General features: G+C 40.7%; 1 protein-coding gene across 2 annotated transcripts in view; it reads left to right on the top strand.

Annotated features, from left to right (window-relative positions):
- Window positions 1-340: 340 nt before the first annotated feature.
- Window positions 341-23,307, top strand: part of atrip (ATR interacting protein) — a 49,822-nt gene continuing 26,855 nt past the window's right edge. The window contains exons 1-10 of one of the 2 annotated variants that reach the window (XM_080181785.1): window positions 341-525; window positions 2,444-2,531; window positions 3,066-3,154; window positions 3,437-3,889; window positions 9,183-9,265; window positions 13,464-13,634; window positions 14,454-14,572; window positions 19,623-19,786; window positions 21,561-21,668; window positions 23,177-23,272. In XM_080181785.1, the coding sequence (XP_080037911.1) occupies window positions 3,454-3,889; window positions 9,183-9,265; window positions 13,464-13,634; window positions 14,454-14,572; window positions 19,623-19,786; window positions 21,561-21,668; window positions 23,177-23,272 (1,177 nt within the window). In that variant the 5' untranslated portion in view covers window positions 341-525; window positions 2,444-2,531; window positions 3,066-3,154; window positions 3,437-3,453. The remainder of the gene's footprint in view (window positions 526-2,443; window positions 2,532-3,065; window positions 3,155-3,436; window positions 3,890-9,182; window positions 9,266-13,463; window positions 13,635-14,453; window positions 14,573-19,622; window positions 19,787-21,560; window positions 21,669-23,176; window positions 23,273-23,307) is intronic. The other variant, XM_080181784.1, reaches the window with a different exon arrangement.

Here is a 23,307-nt window from a genome sequence, read left to right as displayed (position 1 = left end):
GTATAGTGTGGAAGAAACAATACTTTTCACTGTATGTTAATACATGCGACAATAATAAATCAAACCAAAAATCAAAAGAGATGTTCCCTTGCAGCTCAGGAGAGAAAGGAAACTGATCTTATCTAAAAATAGCAACCATGTTAGAAATCCATGATAGCATTTTCTGTTTTTATTTCAGATTCCCAACATCCACAGTATTTTGCTTTTATTAGGAATCTACTAGATTTAGAACTATAGTGCACAGCATAGCTTTGGCATTTTATTTGAAATTTTTTTGAATGAATATTGCAACAATTATTTAATCTGGTTATTAATGCATGATTATTGATACTTCAAAATGCGTTATCAAAATAGAATGGGGATCTCGAGGATACCGTCCGTAGACGGAGCACCAATCGGAAAGCGGGATGGTGGGATGTGCGCGGTGCCGGGAAGAAGCGCTGATTTGATTGGCTGTGGTTGGGGCCCATCGTTGAAGGCGGATAACATGGCTTCCAGCGGCCGGCTTCTTGTGCTGGAAACGCTGTGAGTTTTAGAGTGGGAACCTTGCTGGTTGTTAATCGACAGGCCTTGCGTCCGGTGGAGCCATTTAGTCAAATACAAAATTAAACGTATTCTTTGGGGTGGGGAGCCTCTTGATGGGTGTAAACAGCCAATGCTGGAAGAACCCAGCGGGTTAGACAGTGTCAGTGGAGAGAGCAACAGTAACCATGTTCCAGGCCGCGACCTCCCGTTAGAACTGAAACTGTTAAGAGACGTAACATTTAGCGTTTTTAAGCAAGGATGTCTTTGTGGGTTGGAGGTAGATGAAAAATAAAAAGTTACGGTTGATATTATTCAGTTCTGCTTGAAACGTCACCGGCCTCAACTCTTATTTTTCTCTCCAAGGACCCTAATGCAGACTCGTTGAATATACTCGCCGTTTCCGCTTATATTTCGGATTTCCTTCCTTTGACCCCTTTTCATAGAATCCCTGCAGCAGAGAAGGGGACCATTTGGCATCGAGCCTACACCAACAACAATCCCGCCCAGGCCTGGGTGGGGTTTCAATCCAATACGCGCTCAATTTAGAACACAATGTTATAAAAGCTATAGCATTTCATCTCCTTAAAGGAAAAATCAAGGTTTCACGTAATTGCAACTTCACTAATTTCACCTTACTCAACCTGTATCTATGTGAGTTTTTTTTCCAGACGCTCGTTTCCTCCCACAGTCCAAACTGTGCGGTTCAGGATGATTGGCTATTAGCAGGATAAATATTATATATTAGCAGGATAAATAATAAATAACACGTATTTGGTATTGAGCCTGTTGTTGGTGTAGGCTCAATGCCAAATACGTGTTATTTATTATTTATCCTGCTAATTCCCCTGACTTTAAGGCACAGTTTAGCATAGCCAATCAACCTGAACTGCACACTTTGGACTGTGGGAGGAACCGAGAGTCTGGAAAAAAACCCTCAGATACAGGTTTGAGTAAGGTGAAATTAGTGAAGTTGCAACTACGTGGAACCTTGGTTTTTCCTTTAAGGAGATGAAATGCTATGGCTTTTATAACATTGTGTTCTAAATTGAGCGCATATTGGATTGACAGCAAAATACTGTCAATGCTGGAATCTGAAACAAAAGCAGAAAATACTGGAAAGTCTCAGCACATCTGACAGCATCTTTGGAGAGAGAATGAGCCAACATTGGGTTCTTGGGTAAACTGGGGGAATGGTATTTTGCAAGTGAGTTGAAAGGTGATTGCAATGAACAGATTTTTTAAAATTAATTTTGCTAAATTCCATATTTTGTGACTTATAACTAATCTACAATATGATCTCCAGCAGAATAGACCTTCCATATTAAAAACATTTTTTGGGGAGGGCAACAAGCTAATCATAACATGTTTTAATTAAATTATTTTCTACCTTGCTTAGATAGGTCCTACCTTGCTTAGATAGGTCTTAGCTAAATCTGCCATTCATATGAAGTGTTTAGTTGTCAAAGTTGGTAAACCTTTGAATGATTGTTAAATTATCAGGGTGCCCCATGATTTGTATTTCTTTTGAAAAAAATGTAGAATTCTGGTCAAAATTGAGTCATAATTTGGAATTAACTTTCAGTGGGATGGCTGGATGACAATTGGTGTGAATTGTCGACCCTTGGCAAATATTGTTCCTCCCCCAAACAACTGAAGAGGACATGCCAATTGTGGCATTCCAAATGCTGCATTGTAGGCAATTGTGAACTCAGTGTAGAGTGGGGGTCCTCCTGCTCTGTACAAATTCGCTCACTTGAGTCATCCGTGGAGTCCAGTTTTCTCTTACTTTTCTGTGCCATGTATCAGATCTTAGTTGAAAGAATTTGTAGGTGACTTGTTTACATGTTGCTAGTACTCCATCCAAACAGCTCCTAAAAGATATGTGAAAACTTTCTCCTGCTTTCTCTCATCACTATAGGAAGATGGAACCAGCCTTTGCTTAGCACATCAAGAAGCTGCCATCTGCAAAATTCCATGAATGAATCTGTGACAAATGGTTGATTCAGGTAAGCTGTGAATATTGTTTAAAATGAGTGTAACCTTGAAGTGCATTGTATCTTGTTAGATGCTCCCATGTACCATAGCTATAACTTGAGGAGGCCCAGGGACACATTATTTCAAGTATTTAAGATTTGTGAGAGAAGAATAATTTAAATTATCATATGTTGAAAATGACCACAAACTTTAGCTGCAGTGTCCAAACTTAAAAGAGTAAAAGTGCTCATAGTTTAGATATGCAGAGCATTGCTCCTCCCTATCTCTGTAACCCCCACCAGCTCTACCACTAGTCAAGATCTCTGTGCTTCTGCAATTCTGGACTCTTGTGCATCCTGGATTTTAATCATCCCACCACTGGTGAATATGCCTGCAGCAATTTAAGCTCTGAATTCTGGAATTCTCTCAAATTTCACTACCTGAAAACCTATATGTGACAAAGCTGTGGTCTCCTATTTTACTATTTCCTTATGTGATTTTGTTTTGTTGAATTTGATTTGATTAAAACCCTTGTGAAGTAATCTGGAACTTTTTATTATGTTAAGGATGCTAAACAAATGCGAATTGGTGGTAGTGGTGAATGGAATGGACTGCCTTCGTTAGTAAGAAGAGGCAAATTGTTTTTATATTCGAAGTAAGAGTAAGGTATTTGCTTTAGGCGCTAATTAGATTGCCTTTTGGAGTTGTATGCTTTTCTATATTCTTATAAATGGCATTGTTGTACAAATATTGCTGAATCTTTTTTCTGGATTGAGGATTATTTGTTGTAAATGTGCAAAATTTTGCTCTAGGGCAGTCTTCTCTGTATAGACATTTGCTTTCTGTCTAACTATCTTTTGAAAAACATGGAAAATGGTAATTAAATGAAGGATATTGTTCATAACTTTTTTTTCTTGTTGGCTATTCCGTCCTGCAGGATCAAATGCTTAAGCAATGTCGTCAAACGCTCTGTTTATGAACTCAGCAAAGAAACGAAACAGTTCTATTATTTATAGCGTGGAAGGATTGCCACCAGAAGTTCCAGTTTCAAGTTTTTCAGGGTTCCCAAACCGTGGAAAAAAGAATGTAAACCATGACTGTGAAGGGTTTCCTCCAAACAAACGCCACAAAACAGAACAAGACACCAGAACAAATGAAGATCCTTTTGGAGACAATGAAGACTTTACTGCTGATGATTTGGAGGAACTGGACATTCTAGCCTCGCAAGTTTTAAGTCAGGATGTGAAGCCTGTGCCCAATGCTATGAAAGCATCAGTGAGCAATATTAAGAACAGAGAATCATCAGTACTAAAGAATGACACACATACAAAAGTTGCTGCTTTGTCAACTGGATCTTTATGCAATGTAAATGCAGTAAAGGAACTTCATGGTAATATGCAGCTTTTTCATTCCAGCTTTAAAGTTTTTGTAAGTTTATTTATTAGTGTTACAAGTAGGTTTACGTTAACACTGCATTGAATTGATTGTGAAAATCCCTTTGTGGTCACACACTGGTGCCTGTTCATGTACTCTGAGGGAGAATTTAGCATGACCAATGCACCTGAGTAGCATGGCTTTCAGATTGTGGGAGGAAAGCAGAGCATCCAGAGAAACCCATGCAGATACAGGGAGAATATGCAGACTCTACATAGACAGCATTGAATTCATAGCTGATAATTCACGAAAGTTTGAGTATTATTTTCTTGGTTTTCTATTCTTATTCATATTTTAATAGGATTCAAGCTATTTGGTGGAACAGAAACCAAGACAGAACTTTTCTTTGTTGAGGGTGTTAATTGAATTGTTCTGTCTCATAGCTCTCCTTCCACACAACCTAGTGTCCTAGCTATTTCTTTACATGGTTTACAGATGATCAATACCCATGATCAGTTTCACATAACATTAAAGTAATTGATATTAACAAACCTTAAAAATGTAATTGATAAGACATTGACACAACAAATGGGAACACTAATCTATAATAACTAGCATGCAATATTTTTTTAATTGGCATTACTTTTGCTCACACCCATGTAGAGTCCAAATTAGATCAAAACACGTTTTTGAATACTTTATCAGGAGAAAGAATGTGAAAGAATGCGCAGGGAGGAGACTAAAGCTACAGTTAACAAAAAAGACCTTTGGATTGCAGAAGAGGCATAATGGCATTGTGCTTTGGAAAGAGATTTTCAAAAGTCAAAGATTACTTGGCTGATTGACCATCCATGGTGAAGTGTGAAGTTGTGGTAATTCAGAATCTTAAGCATGGATGATAAAGACTGAGATGGATGACTGGAGAGTATATCTCAGTACAGTGAAGTAAGTGGAGGCTTTTCAGAACCAGGTTGGTGTTCTTGAAAACAGTTCATTGCAGCGCACGAATGAAGTTAAGGGGTCTCAGCAGCAATGAGTGAAAGCTTGGGACAAATTGAACAATGCCAAACTAGGATTAATCGAATATAGAGTAGGAAGATTAATTTAGGATTGAGGTCGTGCACCATCAGGGGAAATTGAATTTTCAACCAGTGGTATGTAATTGCTGATGAAAGCTGAATGAAATGGCTTAAGATTTATTGAGCAATTTTCAGCTCATTTGGTCTTGATGTTAAACAAGCAATCTGATCGTATGCCAACAGTCTTGTCAATAGTGGTGTTTGAGAAGTAGAATTGATGACAGGCCTTCTGTTTTACAGTGACAATTCCTGTCAAATTTCATTTTTATTATAAAAACAGAATACTGAAAAAGCTCAGTTGGCCCGGGGGCATAAATGCGGAATGAATCAGAGTTGATATTTTAAGTCGGTATGACTTCTTCAAAGCTAAAGAGAGGGAGAAATGTGATGGATTTTATGCTGTTTGAGTGTCCTGTCCGCTATGATTCCTGTGGGAAAATTCTGTTGGTTATGTTCACAAGACAAAGAAAGTGCTTTTATAAAGTTAAAAGACTAAAGAAGCTGTTGGTGTTAACATAAAAGTAAGGTAGCATAAGGTGTTCATTGCAGAACAAGGGTCAGCTGCGTGTATGATATGAGTTGTTGAACTCTTAATTTTGATGTAAATTATTATTGTCACATGTATTAATATACAGTGAAAAGTATTGTTTCTTGCATGCTATATGGAATTTAATGTTGGCAAGTGTGAGGTGGTCCACTTTGGTAGGAAGGACTATTACTTACGGGGCGAAAAACTGCAGCAGGCGACGGTGCAGAGGGACCTCGGGGTCCTTGTGCATGAGTCGCAAAAACCCAGCTTGCAGGTGCAGCAGGTGGTCAGGAAGGCGAATGGGATGCTGGCCTTCATAGCGAGGGGGATTGAATATAAAAGTAGGGAGGTCTTGCTGCAGCTGTATAGGGCATTGGTGAGGCCGCAGCTGGAGTACTGTGTGCAGTTTTGGGCGCCGCACCTGCGCAAGGATATTTTGGCCCTGGAGGGAGTGCAGAGGAGGTTTACTAGGCTGATACCGGAGTTGAGGGGATTGAGCTATGAGGAGAGGCTGAATAAACTAGGCTTGTACTCGTTAGAGTTTAGAAGAATGAGGGGAGATCTCATTGAGACGTATAAGATGATGAATGGGATGGATAGGATAGAGGTGGAGAGACTCTTCCCGCTCAAAAAAGACAGTAGGACTAGGGGGCACAGCCTCAAGATAAAGGGGAGGCGGTTTAGAACGGAGTTGAGGAGGAACTTCTTCACTCAAAGGGTGGTGAATCTCTGGAATTCTCTGCCCGTTGAAGTGGTGGAGGCTGCCTCGCTAAATATTTTTAAGAAGCGGGTTGATGGGTTCTTGATAAGAGAGGGGATTAAGGGTTATGGGGAGAGGGCGGGAAAGTGGAACTGAGCCACAACAGATCAGCCATGATCTTATTGAATGGCGGGGCAGGCTCGAAGGGCTAGATGGCCTACTCCTGCTCCTATTTCTTATGTTCTTATGTTCTTATACAGACAAAGCATACCATTCATAGAGAAGAAACAAGAGAATGCAAAATTTAGTGTCACAGTCATAGCTAGGGTGTAGAGAAAGATCAACTTAATGCAAGGTAAATCCATTCAAAAGTCTGATGACAACGGGGAAGAAGCTGTTCTTGAGTTGGTTGATATGTGACCCCAGACTTCTGTATCTTTTGCTTGACAGAAGAAGGTGAAAGAGAGAATGTCCGGGGTGCCTGGGGCCCTTGATTATGATGGCTGCTTTGCTGAGGCAGTGGGAAATATAGACAGAGTCAATGGATGGGAAGCTGGTTTGCATGATGGATTGGGCAACATTCACGACCTTTTGTAGTTGCTCGCAGTCTTAGGCAGAGCAGGAGCCATACAAAGCTGTGATACAACCAGAAAGAATGCTTTCTATGGTGCATCTGTGAAAGTTGGTGAGAGTCATAGCTGACATGCCAAAGTTCCTTAGTCTTCTGAAAAAGTAGAGGGGTTGGTGGTCTTTCTTAACTATAGTGTCGGCGCTGGGGAGACCAGGATAGGTTGTTGGTGATCTGGACACCTAAAAACTTGAAGCTCTCGACCCTTTCTACTTCGCCCCTGTGATGTAGATAGGGGCGTGTTAAGAACATAAGAACATAAGAAATAGGAGCAGGAGTAGGCCATCTAGCCCTTCGAGCCTGCCCCGCCGTTCAATAAGATCATGGCTGATCTGTCGTGGCTCAGTTCCACTTTCCCGCCCTCTCCCCATAACCCTTAATCCCCTCTCTTATCAAAAACCCATCAACCCGCATCTTAAAAATATTTAGCGAGGCAGCCTCCACCACTTCAACGGGCAGAGAATTCCAGAGATTCACCACCCTTTGAGTGAAGAAGTTCCTCCTCAACTCCGTTCTAAACTGCCCCCCCTTTATCTTGAGGCTGTGCCCCCTAGTCCTACTGTCTTTTTTGAGCGGGAAGAGTCTCTCCACCTCTATCCTATCCATCCCATTCATCATCTTATACATCTCAATGAGATCTCCCCTCATTCTTCTAAACTCTAACGAGTACAAGCCTAGTTTATTCAGCCTCTCCTCATAGCTCAACCCCCTCAACTCCGGTATCAGCCTAGTAAACCTCCTCTGCACTCCCTCCAAGGCCAAAATATCTTTGCGCAGGTGCGGCGCCCAAAACTGCACACAGTACTCCAGCTGCGGCCTCACCAATGCCCTATACAGCTGCAGCAAGACCTCCCTACTTTTATATTCATATTTTATATTTTGTGTTCTCCTTTATGCTTCTTGAAGTCTCCTTTGTTTTGCTCACATTGAGGGGGAGATTATATGTTTAGAAGGCTGTAAAGTGTTCAATTGGAAGATGAGATGCGAGGATCCCTCACTTCAGAAAAAAGGAAGATGTGTTATAATTGTCATTTTGGAAGGTAGCATCATCAGAACAGAGGCAGGGAAACTGGGAGAATGGGATGAAATCCTTGTAGGAAGTAAGGAGCTGGAGTGGAGGTAGCTGTGGAAGTCAGTGGGGCTTGTCATGAATATTGGTAGTCAGTCACGAGTAATGGAGCTAGAAGGCCCATCGTTACCTGTTTTTATTTCAGAAATCCAGCATCTGCAACATTTCACATTCATTGCAGATTTATTATATGGAATTCCAAATTTTTAACCAATATCTTTAAGTTCTATTTATAATTTGTTTATAGTTAGTACTACTCTTGCATTAACTGCTGCACGTCTCTTGATTTTACCATTTCTGTGAATTGTATTGCAGGATTATGTTCATTTAGTGTGAAAATTGCAAATCAGTGGGTTTATCATACACGTGTAAGATTTTCCCTTGTCAAACATTTGAGTTCTGGAACAAGCAATGCAAAACAAATATTTCTTTTACATAAGAATCGGCAAGCATCTGATGGTGTTATCTCACACATATCTCAGATCACACAAGTTGCACAGATCTACCCCTTGAAACTCGTGACTAAGCAAAAACCTTGTGTGAACGCCAGTGAGTGGTCAGTTCAGCAGTAACTTGACTAAGCTCTTTAACTCGCAACTGACCAACTTGTCCTGCTGAATCTAAATTGGTGCGTTTTTGGAAAATCTTTTTATATATCTTTTCCAAGAGTGGATATCATCCAGACAAGATCTTGTGTCCTATAAAAGTGGTCCTTAATACAAAATATCCAATAGTATATTGAATTCTTCATCTATAACAATGCAATAAAAACCCACCCTCCGTTCCAGATCAATACACGTAATTAACGGTCAAGTGTTATTTTCAGATCCTCTAATTCACCTTGTCAGCCTTGGGAATTTCTTGCACCATTTGCAACATTGGCAATTCACTCCTGCCTAAAGATGGAAAAGGTTTTAAAAAGTGTAAGTTAATAAATTTGAAGTGATTTCAAGATGAGATAGTAAAAACATATCAGGATAGAGGAGGAGGAAATGTGGATCAGAAAGGAAAAGCAATAGGGAGACAGAGAACAGTGAGAAAGAATTTGGGTGGAGATTGTGGGAAAGAACAATAGGAAAATGATGGTGTGAAGGGAGGGGCAAATGTTGGATGAGGAAGGTGGTGAGAGTTGTTGAGAAAGAGACAGCATCCTTTTTTCTATGGAATACTGAGAAGGAGGCGAAAGAAAGTGATAGAAAATATATTATGCCTGCAGCATAACCAGTGGTTATACATATTTGGGGGTGAGCATCCCAACTTTGTAAATTCCAATTTTATTGTGACTTTTCTATTTTTACACACAGGGAATGGTCTCATTCAAAGTAACAATACTGATTCATTTGGATTTGAGGTTCTCAAAGAACAACATGAGAAGCTGAGGCAACAGGTGTGTACATATTATTTTTGCACTAAAAAGGTTGTTGCAGAATGGCTCCATTTAAATCCCCTTTGTTTTATGTCCATGACATCTTCGTCAATCCCTCCTTTGGTCTGACCAATTCTTCCATTCTACACTATCCCTCTCTCCTATATAATTCATTACATTTCTGTGTTTTCTCAGGTTTGTGGCAGGATCGTATGGACTTCGTTTCTCTAACTACAGATACTGTCAGAGCTGCTGAGTTTATCCAGCATTTTCTATTTTTATTTTATATTAGACTGCTGGCTTCCAGTCTTTGCACATTGACCATTTATCTTTATGGTCCTATGATTAATAACATTTCACTTGCTATTAAGCAATTCCTAGCTTTATTTATATTGCACATGCTACTGCTGGTGACCTGTTTGTGTCAAGAGTTGTATTTGTATTGACTGATTCATTAAGTTACTATACTGACAAAATGTCACTTGGTGGTACAGCTAATGTTATGGAATGTTATAAATATTTAACAATTGTTATAAGTTCTTTATGTACTTTAAACAGTTGCGGTCTTGAGTTTGGGCCAATAGGTTTGATGTGGCCTTCAGACAAGCCGTCCATATGTTTTGCAATTTGTTTGAAACTTTGTGCATTTTCATGGATTCTTTGTTATATCTATTGGATGACCAATCCTGATTGTAGCCTGAGACTTCCCATTTTTGTAATGCTTTCTGTATATCCCATCACATTCTATAATGTTGTGAGCTGGGTACAATTACATAAGATTTCTGGTTGTTTGTCATCCATTTACCAACAAAGCTGCACTTGTGCCTCCAGAAGACCTTTTGTTATTTTGGTAGAAAGAAAAGGAATTTTAATGTGCCATCATATTTTGAAGCAATAAGCAGTTGTTGATTGGCCTTGTGTTTCTAATAATGAGCGTGATTTTTTTTCTCAGTGATACAAACATCAGAAAGAAAAGCCTGACCTCATTTTATTGATGTTGAGCAAAACATTGTTAAATACGGTTTCATGCTAGATTATGATCGGAGGTCTTATTTCTGAATTCAATAACTTGAAAACTGTTGAGTCCCTATAAAATTGTCCATGAACTTTGGTATAATTTGGTAAGACCAATGCCTGCTGATGATGCCCACTTTTACCGAATTGTTCCCTTTCAAATGTATGTTTTTCTTGAAACTTGGTTTGATTTGATAACCATATGAAAAGATACTCTGTGTCTCTTCCATTTTCTTGTAAATGCAACCTTTGGCTACTTGATACAGCTGACAAGAAATCTATATAATAGAAAATCTTTTTGTGCTTTGTCTGTGAACTTTAAGATTGCCACTATTTTGTTTATTAAACTGGTGTTGTGGGACTTCTTACTGTGTTTACCCCATCCAATGCTGGCATCTCCACATCAGGCTCGTGATGTCAAGGGCAGTCACTGTCACCTCACCTCTGGCATACAGCTCTCTTGTTTATGTTTGAACCCAGGTGTAATTAGTTCCGGAGCTGAGTACGCTTGTGGAATCCAAACTGAGCGTCCATGAGTAGATTATTGCTGAGTAAGAGTCGCTTGATAGTGCTGATGGCTCCTTCTATCACTTTATATCCTCCAATAGCAAATGAATGCATTGCATTTGCACTGTACTTTTTATTAATAGTTGACTGCACCAGGTGAGACTTGAACTTAGAATCTCAACATTTCCCAATGCTGACGTATTACACTACATACACTGATTGCTGGACTTAGAATTGTAGAATCACTGCAGTGCAGAAGGAGGCCATTCAACCCATTGAGCCTGCACTGGCAACAATTCCACCCAAACCCTATTCCCGTAACCCCACATATCTACCATGCTAAATCCCCTGACGCGGATAATTTAGCATGGCCATTCCTAACCTGCACATCTTTGGACTGTGGGAGGAAACCCACGCAGACACGGGAAAATGTGCAAACTCCACACTGACAGTGATCCAAGCTGGGATTCAAACCCGGGTCCTTGGTGCTGTGGGGCAACAGTGTTAACCACTATGCCACTGTGCCGCCCTAAGAATATAAGCCTATATGCTGTTTTGTTTCTACCATATGTTTGCTGCATTTTGCCCCACTCTTGTTAGAATGACATTCCAGTTTCTTTGTCTGATGAGCTGTTGATTTAGCATAATTGGCCACTTTTTTGAGATATGCAAGAGCTTCAATGTGGCTCTTTTTGTGATGAGCAGACTGTCCGTTTGTGTGTCTTCCCTAAATAAAATGAAGAATTGTACATGGTGTTTCTGTCCCCGTAAAGACCCTCTATTTCCCAGCACCTGATGGAAATAGCCAAAGGACCAGTTTTAAGACTTGTACTGTAACAACAAGGTAACATCAATGTTGATCAGATTATTACCTTAATTGCAGCTAATACATCAAACTAAAAAAAATACAGCATTAACTAACTACCACAATTGAGTTCCTTCTTACAATCCCTTTTTACTTAATTTGTCACATATGTAGCATTACACAACAGTTCCAAAGAACTTCTCAGCTCTTCAGTAGACTTGCTTCTCTTTGTCATGTTGGACTAGAATTCTTAGTGTTCTCCTAAACTCATTCTACTCAGCCTAGGTTTTCTGGATCCAATTTTCACCAGCAAGGCATACCTCGCGCCTCAAATCTCCAGGAGCCTGACGGTTCTGTTCCCTTTTTTCAAACAGAAGCCAAATTCTGATGAGCATCCTGCTCGGTTGTTAACACAAAACAGCCCTTCTCTGCATCTCTACAGCAGGATCATCTTTGCCTCTCTGCTTTTTTTAAAAGAAAGACTGTTGACCTTTTGTCATTGAGACACTTTGTAAAGATGTAAAGACTGTCACTTGGCATTTTAATGGGTTCCTGTTTGAGTTTCTCCTGCTGGTCAGACCACATGGGTGTGTTCCTGAGCTGATCCCCATTTACAGAACATCCTACTTCAAATTGGGTTAAAGGGGCCATTTTAAAACATAACAGTCTTGCAAGGTTCAGCATTCATCCCTTTTTCTTCTTTCTCTCGAATTCTCTGCTGAAAGCAGGATAGACCCACTGCCAGGACCTCCAAAGGACAAAAAGGCAGGTCCTCAGAAGAGGTAGTTTCCCCGGAACATCTACACTGGTCATCCAGTCAATGGAGCTAACTGGCTCCATTGCCAACTGCCCAGTGTCTCCGCATTGCTGTGCAACATACATTTTTACATGCATGTTGGAGCTTACGACTGTGGGTGGTGATGGTCAAAGCTCAAGTTTGTCACGTGGCTGACCACGAATCTCCTGCTCTCAATGCATTCATAAGTTGGAAGTATTTATAAATTGATCCTCAAATCTATTTGGCCATGTTGTGAATATAACTTCCTTGGTCATCAAGTGCTAGCATGGAACATGAACTTGGAGCTTCCAGCTCAGAGACAGGGATACTACCATTGTGCCACAAGTCCTTCTACATTCTCCTACCTCATTAAATGATAATACACCAAAGTACCATAAGAGTACCTAATTTAAGGTTTTTAATTTTTTTTTATTTATTCATGGGACATGGGCATTGCTGGCTGGCCAGCATTCCATCCCTAGTTATCCTTGAGATGGTGGAGGTGAGCTGTCTTCTTGAATCACTGCAGTCCATTTTTGTGGATTGACCCACAATGTCATTAGGGAGGGAATTCCAGGATTGTGACCCAGCAATTGTGAAGGAACAGCAATATATTTCCAAGTCAGGATGTGAATGGCTTGAAGGGCAACTTGCAGGTGATGTTGTTCTCATGCATCTCCTGCCCTTGTTCTTCAAGATGGAAGTGGTGGGGGGTTTGGAAGGTGTTATCTAAGGATATAAGGAAGTGAACTGCTGCAGTACATCTTGTAGATAGTACACACTGCTGCTACTGCGCATCGGTGGTGGAGGGATTGAATGTTTGTAGATGTGGTGCCAATCAAGTGAGCTGTTTTGTCCTGGATAGTGTCCAGCTTCGTTTATATACATTCAAAAATTAGTAAACTTTAACAAATCTTGCCTGTACCTGTATTTATAAGTAAATACTATACTGAGTCTTGTGAACCATTGAGCTTGTTGAAAATTTGACTTGTTCTGACACATTTTCGAATCATGAAGATAACGAACGTTTGTAAATAACATGAAATATTTGAATTTAATTTGGACTATTCTTCATGATAATCTATAGAAATTGACCATGAATTCTATTAATGCAGTTTAATGAACTACAAGAAGAACTACAGGTTAAAAATGGTGAAATCCGGGTTTTGCGAGATTCTTTACGGCATTCGGAGTATGAATTTGACCAGCAGAAGAAACAATATCTACTTGGTGAAAAAGAGAAAACAGAAGCACAAAACCAGAGAGAAAAGGAACTCTCCAAAAAGGTATGAAGCCAATAAGAACATGGAGTAAAAAGGATCAGTTTCTATTTTGTCTTACATAACCTCTATTTTGGAACACAGCCCACCAAGCCAACTGCTTCGCAGATCTACAGTGTTTTAAGATTCCATGGAAAGTTACATGCAAATATGCCCTGACCTGTTGTTCTGTGTTAGTCTGATTCTATAACTCCTGATGAGTGCAGCAGATTGATTTCACTTTCCTCTTGTCTATGGGAAAATGCCTGTCCTTCATTCATTGCTTGCCTGAAATTGGAACTTTCCTCGAGTTATCTTGGGTCTGTTGCATGGAAACAGGTGATTCTGTCCATGTTGGCATTTGTACTCAACACAGTCTTCCACCCCTCTTCATTTAATCCTATCAACATTAAAGCTTGTGCAAGGAACCCCTGGCCAATGTTGTCATTCTTCAGGTGCAAATTAAGGCGGTGGATATCAACAGGATACCTGACCATTGAGACTATTAGTGTTGAGTCGTAAGTTGTTTTCATCCACCCGAATATCAACATATGCACCTTCAGGATACCAGAAGGGATTCCTACCTTTTTATCCCACCTGCCCAGTCCAGCTTGATTTTAATTCCCTAGCCCAGGGATTCCTGAAGCACTGTGGTTCCTTTTGAAATGAGCTAACTCAGCAGAAAAGTTTTTTATGACTTCAGTTTTACAAAGACAAGTTTTTGTCTGAAGCCCATGCCACCATGTTAATTTTCAAATTAATTCACTACACATTTATTTTAACTAACTTTTTTTCCCTGGGTGAAATATATTTCAGCTAACCTTTAGTTGCTTTCATGAATTTCAGGTACAGTCACTGCAGTCCGAACTGCAGTTTAAAGAAGCAGAGATGAATGAGCTGCGTACAAAACTTAAAAACTGTGAAAGAATGGCCAAGCCTGCTGCCCCAAATATTGCTAAAATCAGGTATGTGAGAGTTCTAAACTTGTCTTGAAAAGCAGCACTTGATAGTAAAATAATTCTTAGTACAGAGGAACACTCAAAATAACCAATTATTTGGTTAGTTGATAAAGATATCTCAACATTTCCTCTAAACTTGTTTACTTAATATCTACAAATCGTGTTCAATGGCAGAGAATGGGGATTGAAATCAACAGTTAACTGGATTGTACCACTTTTACAGACTGATTTGTCCATTAAGAATGACTAATATAACGCTTTTTTTTCAGGTAAAATAGTTCCAGAATTATTATTTAAATCTGGTTGTTAAGGAGTATATATTCTGTGAAATTATAGAGTTTGGAAACCTTGATCCTTGCGCAAAAGGGCAATTTGTATGTGACAGTTGTATATTTAGGCTGGAGATGCATCACTTAGATTCATAGAACCATACAGCACAGTAGAGGCCCTCTGGCCCATCGAGTCCACACCAACATATTAGAAACACCTGAACTCCCACCTAATCCCATCTGCCAATGCTTGGCCCATAGCCCTGAATGTTATGATGTGATGATCAGCTAGATACTTTTTAAAGGATATGAGGCAAGACCATTAGACATAGGAGAAGAATTAGGCCTCTTGGCCCATGGAGTCTGCTCCGCCATTCAATTATGGTTGATATTTTTCTCATCCCCATTCTCCTGCCTTTTCCCCATAACCCCTGACCCCCTTATTAATCAAGAGCCTATCCATCTCTGTCTCAGTGACCTAGCCTCCACAGCCTTCTGTGGCGAAGAGTTCCACACTCTGGCTGAAGAAATTCCTCTTCGTCTCTGTTTTAAAGGATCGTCCCTTTAGCCTGAGGTTGTGCCCTCTCGTTCTAGTTTTTCTTATTTGTGGAAACATTCACTCTATCCAGGCCTCACAATATCCTGTAAGTTTCAATAAGATCCCCCCCTCATCCTTCTAAATTCCAATGAGCACAGACTCAACCGTTCCGAGGCATCTTGAAGGGAATTGCTTGATAGGGCAGACGCAACACGGTTTCATTAAAGGGAAGTCGTGTCTGACAAATTTACTGGAGTTCTATGAGGATGTGTCTAGGGCGGTGGATAGAGGAGAGCCGGTGGATGTGGTCTTTCTGGATTTTCAGAAGGCGTTTGATAAGGTACCTCACAAGAGGTTACTGCAGAAGGTCAGAGGACATGGAGTTGGGGGTAGGGTGTTAGCGTGGATAGAGGATTGGTTGTCAAATAGGAGGCAGAGAGTGGGGGTGAATGGGTGCTATTCGGATTGGCGGTTGGTGACTAGTGGGGTGCCCCAGGGGTCGGTGCTGGGGCCTCAGCTATTTACCATTTATATAGATGATCTGGAGGAGGGAACCGAGTGTAGGGTGTCGAAATTTGCTGATGACACCAAGATTGGGGGAAAGGCAAATTGTGCGGAGGGTGTGGAGAGTCTGCAGAAGGATCTAGATAGGCTGGGCGAATGGGCCAGGAAATGGCAAATGGAATTTAATGTTGGCAAGTGTGAGGTGGTCCACTTTGGTAGGAAGAATGGTAGGAAGGACTATTACTTACGGGGCGAAAAACTGCAGCAGGCGACGGTGCAGAGGGACCTCGGGGTCCTTGTGCATGAGTCGCAAAAACCCAGCCTGCAGGTGCAGCAGGTGGTCAGGAAGGCGAATGGGATGCTGGCCTTCATAGCGAGGGGGATTGAATATAAAAGTAGGGAGGTCTTGCTGCAGCTGTATAGGGCATTGGTGAGGCCGCAGCTGGAGTACTGTGTGCAGTTTTGGGCGCCGCACCTGCGCAAGGATATTTTGGCCTTGGAGGGAGTGCAGAGGAGGTTTACTAGGCTGATACCGGAGTTGAGGGGGTTGAGCTATGAGGAGAGGCTGAATAAACTAGGCTTGTACTCGTTAGAGTTTAGAAGAATGAGGGGAGATCTCATTGAGACGTATAAGATGATGAATGGGATGGATAGGATAGAGGTGGAAAGACTCTTCCCGCTCAAAAAAGACAGTAGGACTAGGGGGCACAGCCTCAAGATAAAGGGGGGGCGGTTCAGAACGGAGTTGAGGAGGAACTTCTTCACTCAAAGGGTGGTGAATCTCTGGAATTCTCTGCCCGTTGAAGTGGTGGAGGCTGCCTCGCTAAATATTTTTAAGAAGCGGGTTGATGGGTTTTTGATAAGAGAGGGGATTAAGGGTTATGGGGAGAGGGCGGGAAAGTGGAACTGAGCCACGACAGATCAGCCATGATCTTATTGAATGGCGGGGCAGGCTCGAAGGGCCAGATGGCCTACTCCTGCTCCTATTTCTTATGTTCTTATGTTCTTATGAAAGCTCTTCGTTCCAGGGATCATTCTTGTCAACCATCTCTGAACCCTTTCCAAGGCCAGCACATCCCCCCCTTAGATGTGGGGCCCACAACTGCCCGTAATACTCCAAATGGGATCTGACCAGAACCTTATACAGCCTCAGAAGTACATCTCTGCTGTTGCATTCTAGCCCTCTCGACGTGAATGCTAGTGTTGCATTTGCCTTCCTAACTGCCAACTGAACCTGCATGTTAACCTTAAGAGAATCTTGAACAATGACTCCTAAGTTCCTTTGTGTTTCTGATTTTCTAAGCATTTTCCATTTAGAAAATAGTCTATGCCTCCATTCCTCCTTCCAAAGTGCATAACCTCACACTTTTCCACATTGTATTCCATCTGCCATTTCTTTGCCCACCCTCCTAACCTGTCCATATCCTTCTGCAACCCCCCTGCTTCTTCAATACTACCTGTCCCTCTACACATCCTTGTATCATCTGCAAACTTAGTAACAGTTCCCTCAGTTCCTCCCTCCAAATCACTACTGTATATTGTGAGGCAACCACCTCAACCACCCCCACAGGCAGTGCATTCTAGACCATCACCACCTCTGGGTAAAAAAGTTTTTCCTCACATCCCCCAAACCTCCTGCCCCTCACCTTGAATCTATGTCTCCTTGTGACTGACCCTTCAACTAAAGAGAACAGCTGCTCCTTCTCCATTCAGCCCATGTCTCTCATAATTTTGTACACCTCAATTAGGTTGCCCTTCCATCTTCTCCGCTGCAACAAAAATGACCCAAGCTTACGCAATCTCTCTTCTTAACTTAAATGTTCCATCCCAGGCAGCATCCTGGGGAATTTCCTTTGCACCCTCTCCAGTGCAATCATGCAATTCCAATAACAATAACCAGAACTGCACACAATACTCCAGCTGTGTCTCACCAAAGTTCTGTGCAACTCCACCATGACTTCCCTGCTTTTGTAATCTATGTCTTGATTGATAAAGGCAAATGCCCCATCTGCCTTTTTCACCACCCTACTAGCATGCCCTTCTGCCTTCAGAGATCTGTGGCCAAGGTCCCTTTGTTCCACAGAACTTCTTGATGTCCTACCATTCATTGAGTACGTTTTTGTCAAATCACTCCTTCCAAAGTGTATCGCCTTACACTTTTCAGAGATAAAGTCCATCTGCCACTTATCTCCCCATTTGACCATTCTGCCTATATCTTCTTGTAGCCCACAACACTCCATCTCACTGTTGATCGTCCATCCAATCTTCATGTCATCTGCAAATTTATTAATCCTACCCCCTCTCATAGTCATCAATGTCATTGATATAAATGACGAATAACAGGGGACTCAACACAGATCTCTGTGATTTGCCACTGGATGCTGGCTTCTAGTCAATAAAGCAGCCTTCTGTTGTCACCCGCTGTATTCTACAACTGAGCCAATTTTGAATCCACTTTATCAAATTCCCTGTATCCCATATGAATTTATCTTCTTTATAAGTCTCCTATGTGAGACTTTGTCAAAGGCTTTGCTGAAACCCATATAAACTACATCGACTGCACTACTCTCATCAGTCAGCTCCTTAAAAAATTCAATCAAATTTGTTAGGCATGCCCTCCCTCTGACGAAGCCATGCTCACTATCCCTCATCAAGCTTTGCCTCTCCAAGTGGAGATAGCTGCTCTCCTTCAGAAGTTTCTGTAATAGTTTCCCAATCACTGACCTGTCTGTAGTTCCCTGGTTTATCTCTTCAATAAGAAATCTCACAACACCAGGTTAAAGTCCAACAGGTTTATTTGGTAGCACAAATGTGAGACTCCTTATTGTGCTTACCCCAATCCGATGCTGCAGCTCCACATTATCTCTACAACCTTTCTTAAATAGTGGAACCACATAGCTGTTATCCAGTCTTCAGTCTGAGGCTGAAAAATAAAGTTTTAATGTTTTAAGGGCTGAACAAAAAAACATCGTACCTGGGAGACAACTGAGTGGCATATAATGATGCTGCTTCAGTCCTTTCCTGTGAATAAGTTTTCAGCTCTCTCCCATTAACTTGGCCAGGAAATTTAAAATCATTTTCACTCATTCTCTATTCTGATTCTTTCCTTTAACGTCTCTCACCTGTGACCGGGAACTAAAAATTGCACATTAATAAAAGAGCAGCTGAGATTCTTGAACAGACTGCATAATCCTTCAGAATTTTTAGTTCTTGAGGATGCCAAGAATCTCATGGATTGAATTTTTTCTCAAATTTTTTTTACCCAATTTTGTTTCTGGCTAGGACACTTTGGCAGAGTTATAACTACTGTACTTTTATTTTAATCTCCTTACTTTTCATACAAGTGGTTAAATTCATGTGAGTGAAGTGTGATTAACATTTTGATTATTGAACTTATCTGGTACCAAGTTCTAATGTTTTTAAATTCCTTCAGAGTGACAATAAACTTAATGTGTTGAACAATATAGACTAGAATAAAATAATAATGAATTGGAGACTGTTTTGTTTTTCTGTTGTTTTCTCCCAGTCTATTCTTTTTTTAAGTTGATCAGATGTCTTGTGAAAATATTTATTGTATCTTCTAAATAAAATTAACATTGTTACTTTTTCTAGCTTAAGCTAAAGAATACCATAAATCCTGGATTAAGTTCAAATTGTTGGCAATATTTCTATTCACAAATGCATTAATCTCTGATATATGTCTTAACACTTCAAATGTCAGTGTAAAAACACATATCTCTTTTAGTCCTAGAAAAATTTCATCTGGATCATTAAAAACTGAAAACAGTGCTTCCCCTCAGGTTGCGAGGAATTATTTTCCTGATAAAAAGGCATTTGCTGCAGAGATGTCTCCTGTACATGCTGTTTGTTCTGCTCCAGCAGCTAATCAGCTCTTGGCTGATAAGGAAGGTGACGCTGTTTTCTCACTTTTTGTATTTTTGTTGGGTTGTGAGGAACAAGTTGTAATTATGATGAATGTGTAGGTACTATCTCATTGTTTAAAATGGAATTATGAAATTTCTCCATAAAGAGCACTTGGAACACTGATTTGTACATTTTATCTTTGCAATTTTATAAAGGCTTTATTCATGATCATTCATGATCATTCATGATTCATTCATCTCACTCATTTCATTGTCATGCTTATTTTTGTTCAAGCATGTTTTAATCATCCACAACTCTAAACACACAGTTCCTTTCTCTTTGACTACTTTTAAGTTATTTAAACAAAAAGGAATTTTTGGAATGCAGCTTGTAGCAGCAAAGTTCATTTTTCCTAACTGAATTTTCAAAATCTAATTGTGTGGCGTATCCGCTTAGCTTGATTCTAAAATGCTGATCTTGTCAATGTTAGAGATTGGGTCAATGAAATATTGCTTTTAAACGAAGCAATGTAAATAAATAACTTTTAACATTGTATGTTCAGACAAGATTTGAATGTCAAATAACTGATACGTGAGAAGTAGCTTCAATAGTGTTAGAAACAATAGAATCATCAAAACATAAAGAGACAAAAGAACATTCTTCAAAAAAAAGCTTGCATTGCAGAAATTAAACAGAAGAATACTTTTCCTGCATTCTCCAAATCAATGGCCTTGGAACAGCTCCAGACTGAGGAGCTGCAGCTGTGGGTTCCCACCAATTTGCACATTGACCTTGTTTCCACCATGGTTATTTCTATAGAGTCAGATGTGATGGGCTAGCTGCCATGTCTGCCCTGTACTTGACTCTGGCCAACTGCAGAGGAATATGACTTTAAACAACAGAGTTGAAGGCCTGGAGCTCTGGATAATTGAATTTGCATGCATTACTACACCCTTTGTCAGGAGAGGGAGGACATTTCAGCTATTAGAGCATGCAATAGTTGAGGCAGTTATTATTGGTGGATTGAGATCACAAGTGATTTGAATGGCCCAGCCCAGAGTCTGTCACCTGAAGGACCTCCATCCATCTCCAGAAAGTGGGGGCGGGATGGGTGAAAGTGTAGGGTTGTGAAGGGCTGCCACTGGGCATGGGATAGGTACAGAATGGTGGAGAGAGAGAGACATTCTGCTGGCCAGGGACCCTGACAAGCCAGCCCAGGAGTTGGACGATCAGGCAACGGCAGGCTGTGTTTACGGTGGCACAGTGGTTAACACTGCTGCCTCAAATTACCAGGGACCCAGGCTCAATTCCATCCTCAGGTGACTGTCTGTGTGGAGTCTGCATGTTCTCCTGTGCCCTGGTTTCCCCCCACAGTCCTAAGATGTGCCTTTAAGGTTGATTGACAATGTTAAATTGACCCTTAGTGTCAGGGGGACTAGCAGGGTAGATATGTGGGATTACAGGAATAGGGTCTGGGTGGGGTTGTTGTTGGTGCAGGCTCAATGAGCCGAATGGCCTACTTCTGCACTGTAAGGATTCTATGAGAATTTGTTTGGAGATGTGGGGAATTGGAATAAAAGGTTCTTGAGCATGGAGCAATGAGCTGAGTGGGACTTTGATATTGGTTTGGATATGGCAGCAGTGTTTGGGATAATATGTAGAATGGGAGGCCATGCAGGAGAGTATTGTAATTGTTTGGCCTAGAGGTGAGAAAAGGTATTCACAAGGGTTTCAGTGTCAGATGGGATGTCAGGGGCAAAGATGGGTGATGTTATGAAACTGTGAAATAATATTCAAATTTTAACTCTTGCTTTTACAGATACAAAGGATTTGAAAGCGTTGCACATTGCCAGGAAGGAAATATCGAAAAAATGTCCCTCACTTAATTCCATTCAGGGAAAATTCTCTCACAGCAAACAATCTGAAGGTAAACTATCATTATATTTGATATATTTTTGAGGTTTTGCAAGGATGTGACTTAACAGGATGTGAGCCTTCTTGGCCAGCTAATGTTCCTGTAAATAATGGGCTTTTTAAAACATTGGTACAACCTGGAAATATGCCCTCGATATTTAATCTGTAATCTCTTTTCCCACGTGCCCATGATTATCTATTCCAGTGTTAATCCTGCATTATAAGAGTAAAAGAGAAAATTGGAACCAGTAGTGAAGAATGAATATGGTGCTTGTTTTTAGCATAGCAAAATGCAAGTGAAGCTTCTGATTAGTGGGACAATTGCAGACCTGATTAATTACAAAGTGAAGGATTCTTTAAGGAGCTTTGTCTAAATGCTTCGCAATTAAAAGTTACATGCTGCACTCAACAAACAAATAACAGGTGTAAAGTTATTGCGCTATTAAGTTTCTTCAATCTAGTGGAATTCCGAGATGCCAGTCAGCCATCACTGTTTGGGCTCCATAGTTTTCTGAACTTGTGGAGAAATTGCCATCCTATGGGGAACTGGAGCCTTTAGTCATTGAGGAAACCTAAAAATGCAGACATTAGGTTAGATTCTATAGTTATTTGAATAGCAGCAATTGTTAGATTGTGAGAATTCAATACATTTAGTATGTTGACCATTTAATTTCTGGAATCTCATTTTCCTGTGCCTTTTAAAGATGAGCACATGTGTTGAAAATAGTGCTTGCTTACAGAAGACCTCACTATGGATGACATCCTAGAGTAACCTGGGATTTTAGAAGAACAGGGAAGAAATTGCCAAAGTTGAGAGGGGTGTTAATGTGAAATGATGATACACACTTGTAGTTCCTTCCATGAGGAGTTAACGAAGAATCGGCCGAGGACTTCATCGGATAATCCACAGAAATCTTCATTTTGGCCTACACTTCCTGGTGTCCATGCTCTCAAACCTTTTGTACCAGGGACTGAATTTTTTCTCAATGGCAGCAATTTTTCCATCCTAGCTTCTTGAGGCTTTAAGTTAATGGCGCTTGAGGATTATATGTGTCCAGTCAAAATAGCGTAGGCGTGAAGTATTACATTTGTAGCTTCACTCCATTGTTCAATTTCTTTGGAAGTGAAGGAGAGTATGTGAACAGTAAAATGCACTTTTCTTTCACTTTTTTATTTACTTCGTGTTGCTTTTGCAAAGCAGAGATCTTCAAAGGATCAACCACAATCTTGCTGCCATTTATGCTGGTGGGATCTTGCAGCCCCATGGGTTTCCCAGTGTCATGGGGTGCATTCAATGGGAAACCCCGTTGACGACAGCAGGACCATGACATCTCACCACCAGTGAGCGCAGCACTGCTGCAAAACTCACTGTGAAGGGGGAGGAAAATCCTGCCCCTTATTTTCCCTGCGTTAGATACAATTTATATTGCAGTTTAAGTCACAGCTTTGACACTTGGCTCAGTTAATGTTATTTGGTTTGAAGTGTTTTATCAGGCTTGGTGAATCTTTTGTTTTTTTTAGACTCTGCTGTGCCACATTCCATTTGTATTGGTGAGGGGAACCAAATAACCTGGTCCAAAGCTGATCTTCAGATGGCTACAAGAAGATCTGTCGAAGGTGAGATTTCCATAGAATTTCGAGGTCTTTATTTA

Source organism: Carcharhinus amblyrhynchos, chromosome 3 (genome assembly GCF_965287045.1).
Source record: "Carcharhinus amblyrhynchos chromosome 3, sCarAmb.v2.hapA, whole genome shotgun sequence".
Lineage (NCBI taxonomy): Eukaryota > Metazoa > Chordata > Chondrichthyes > Carcharhiniformes > Carcharhinidae > Carcharhinus > Carcharhinus amblyrhynchos.
This window is presented reverse-complemented; position numbering and strand designations above follow the sequence as displayed.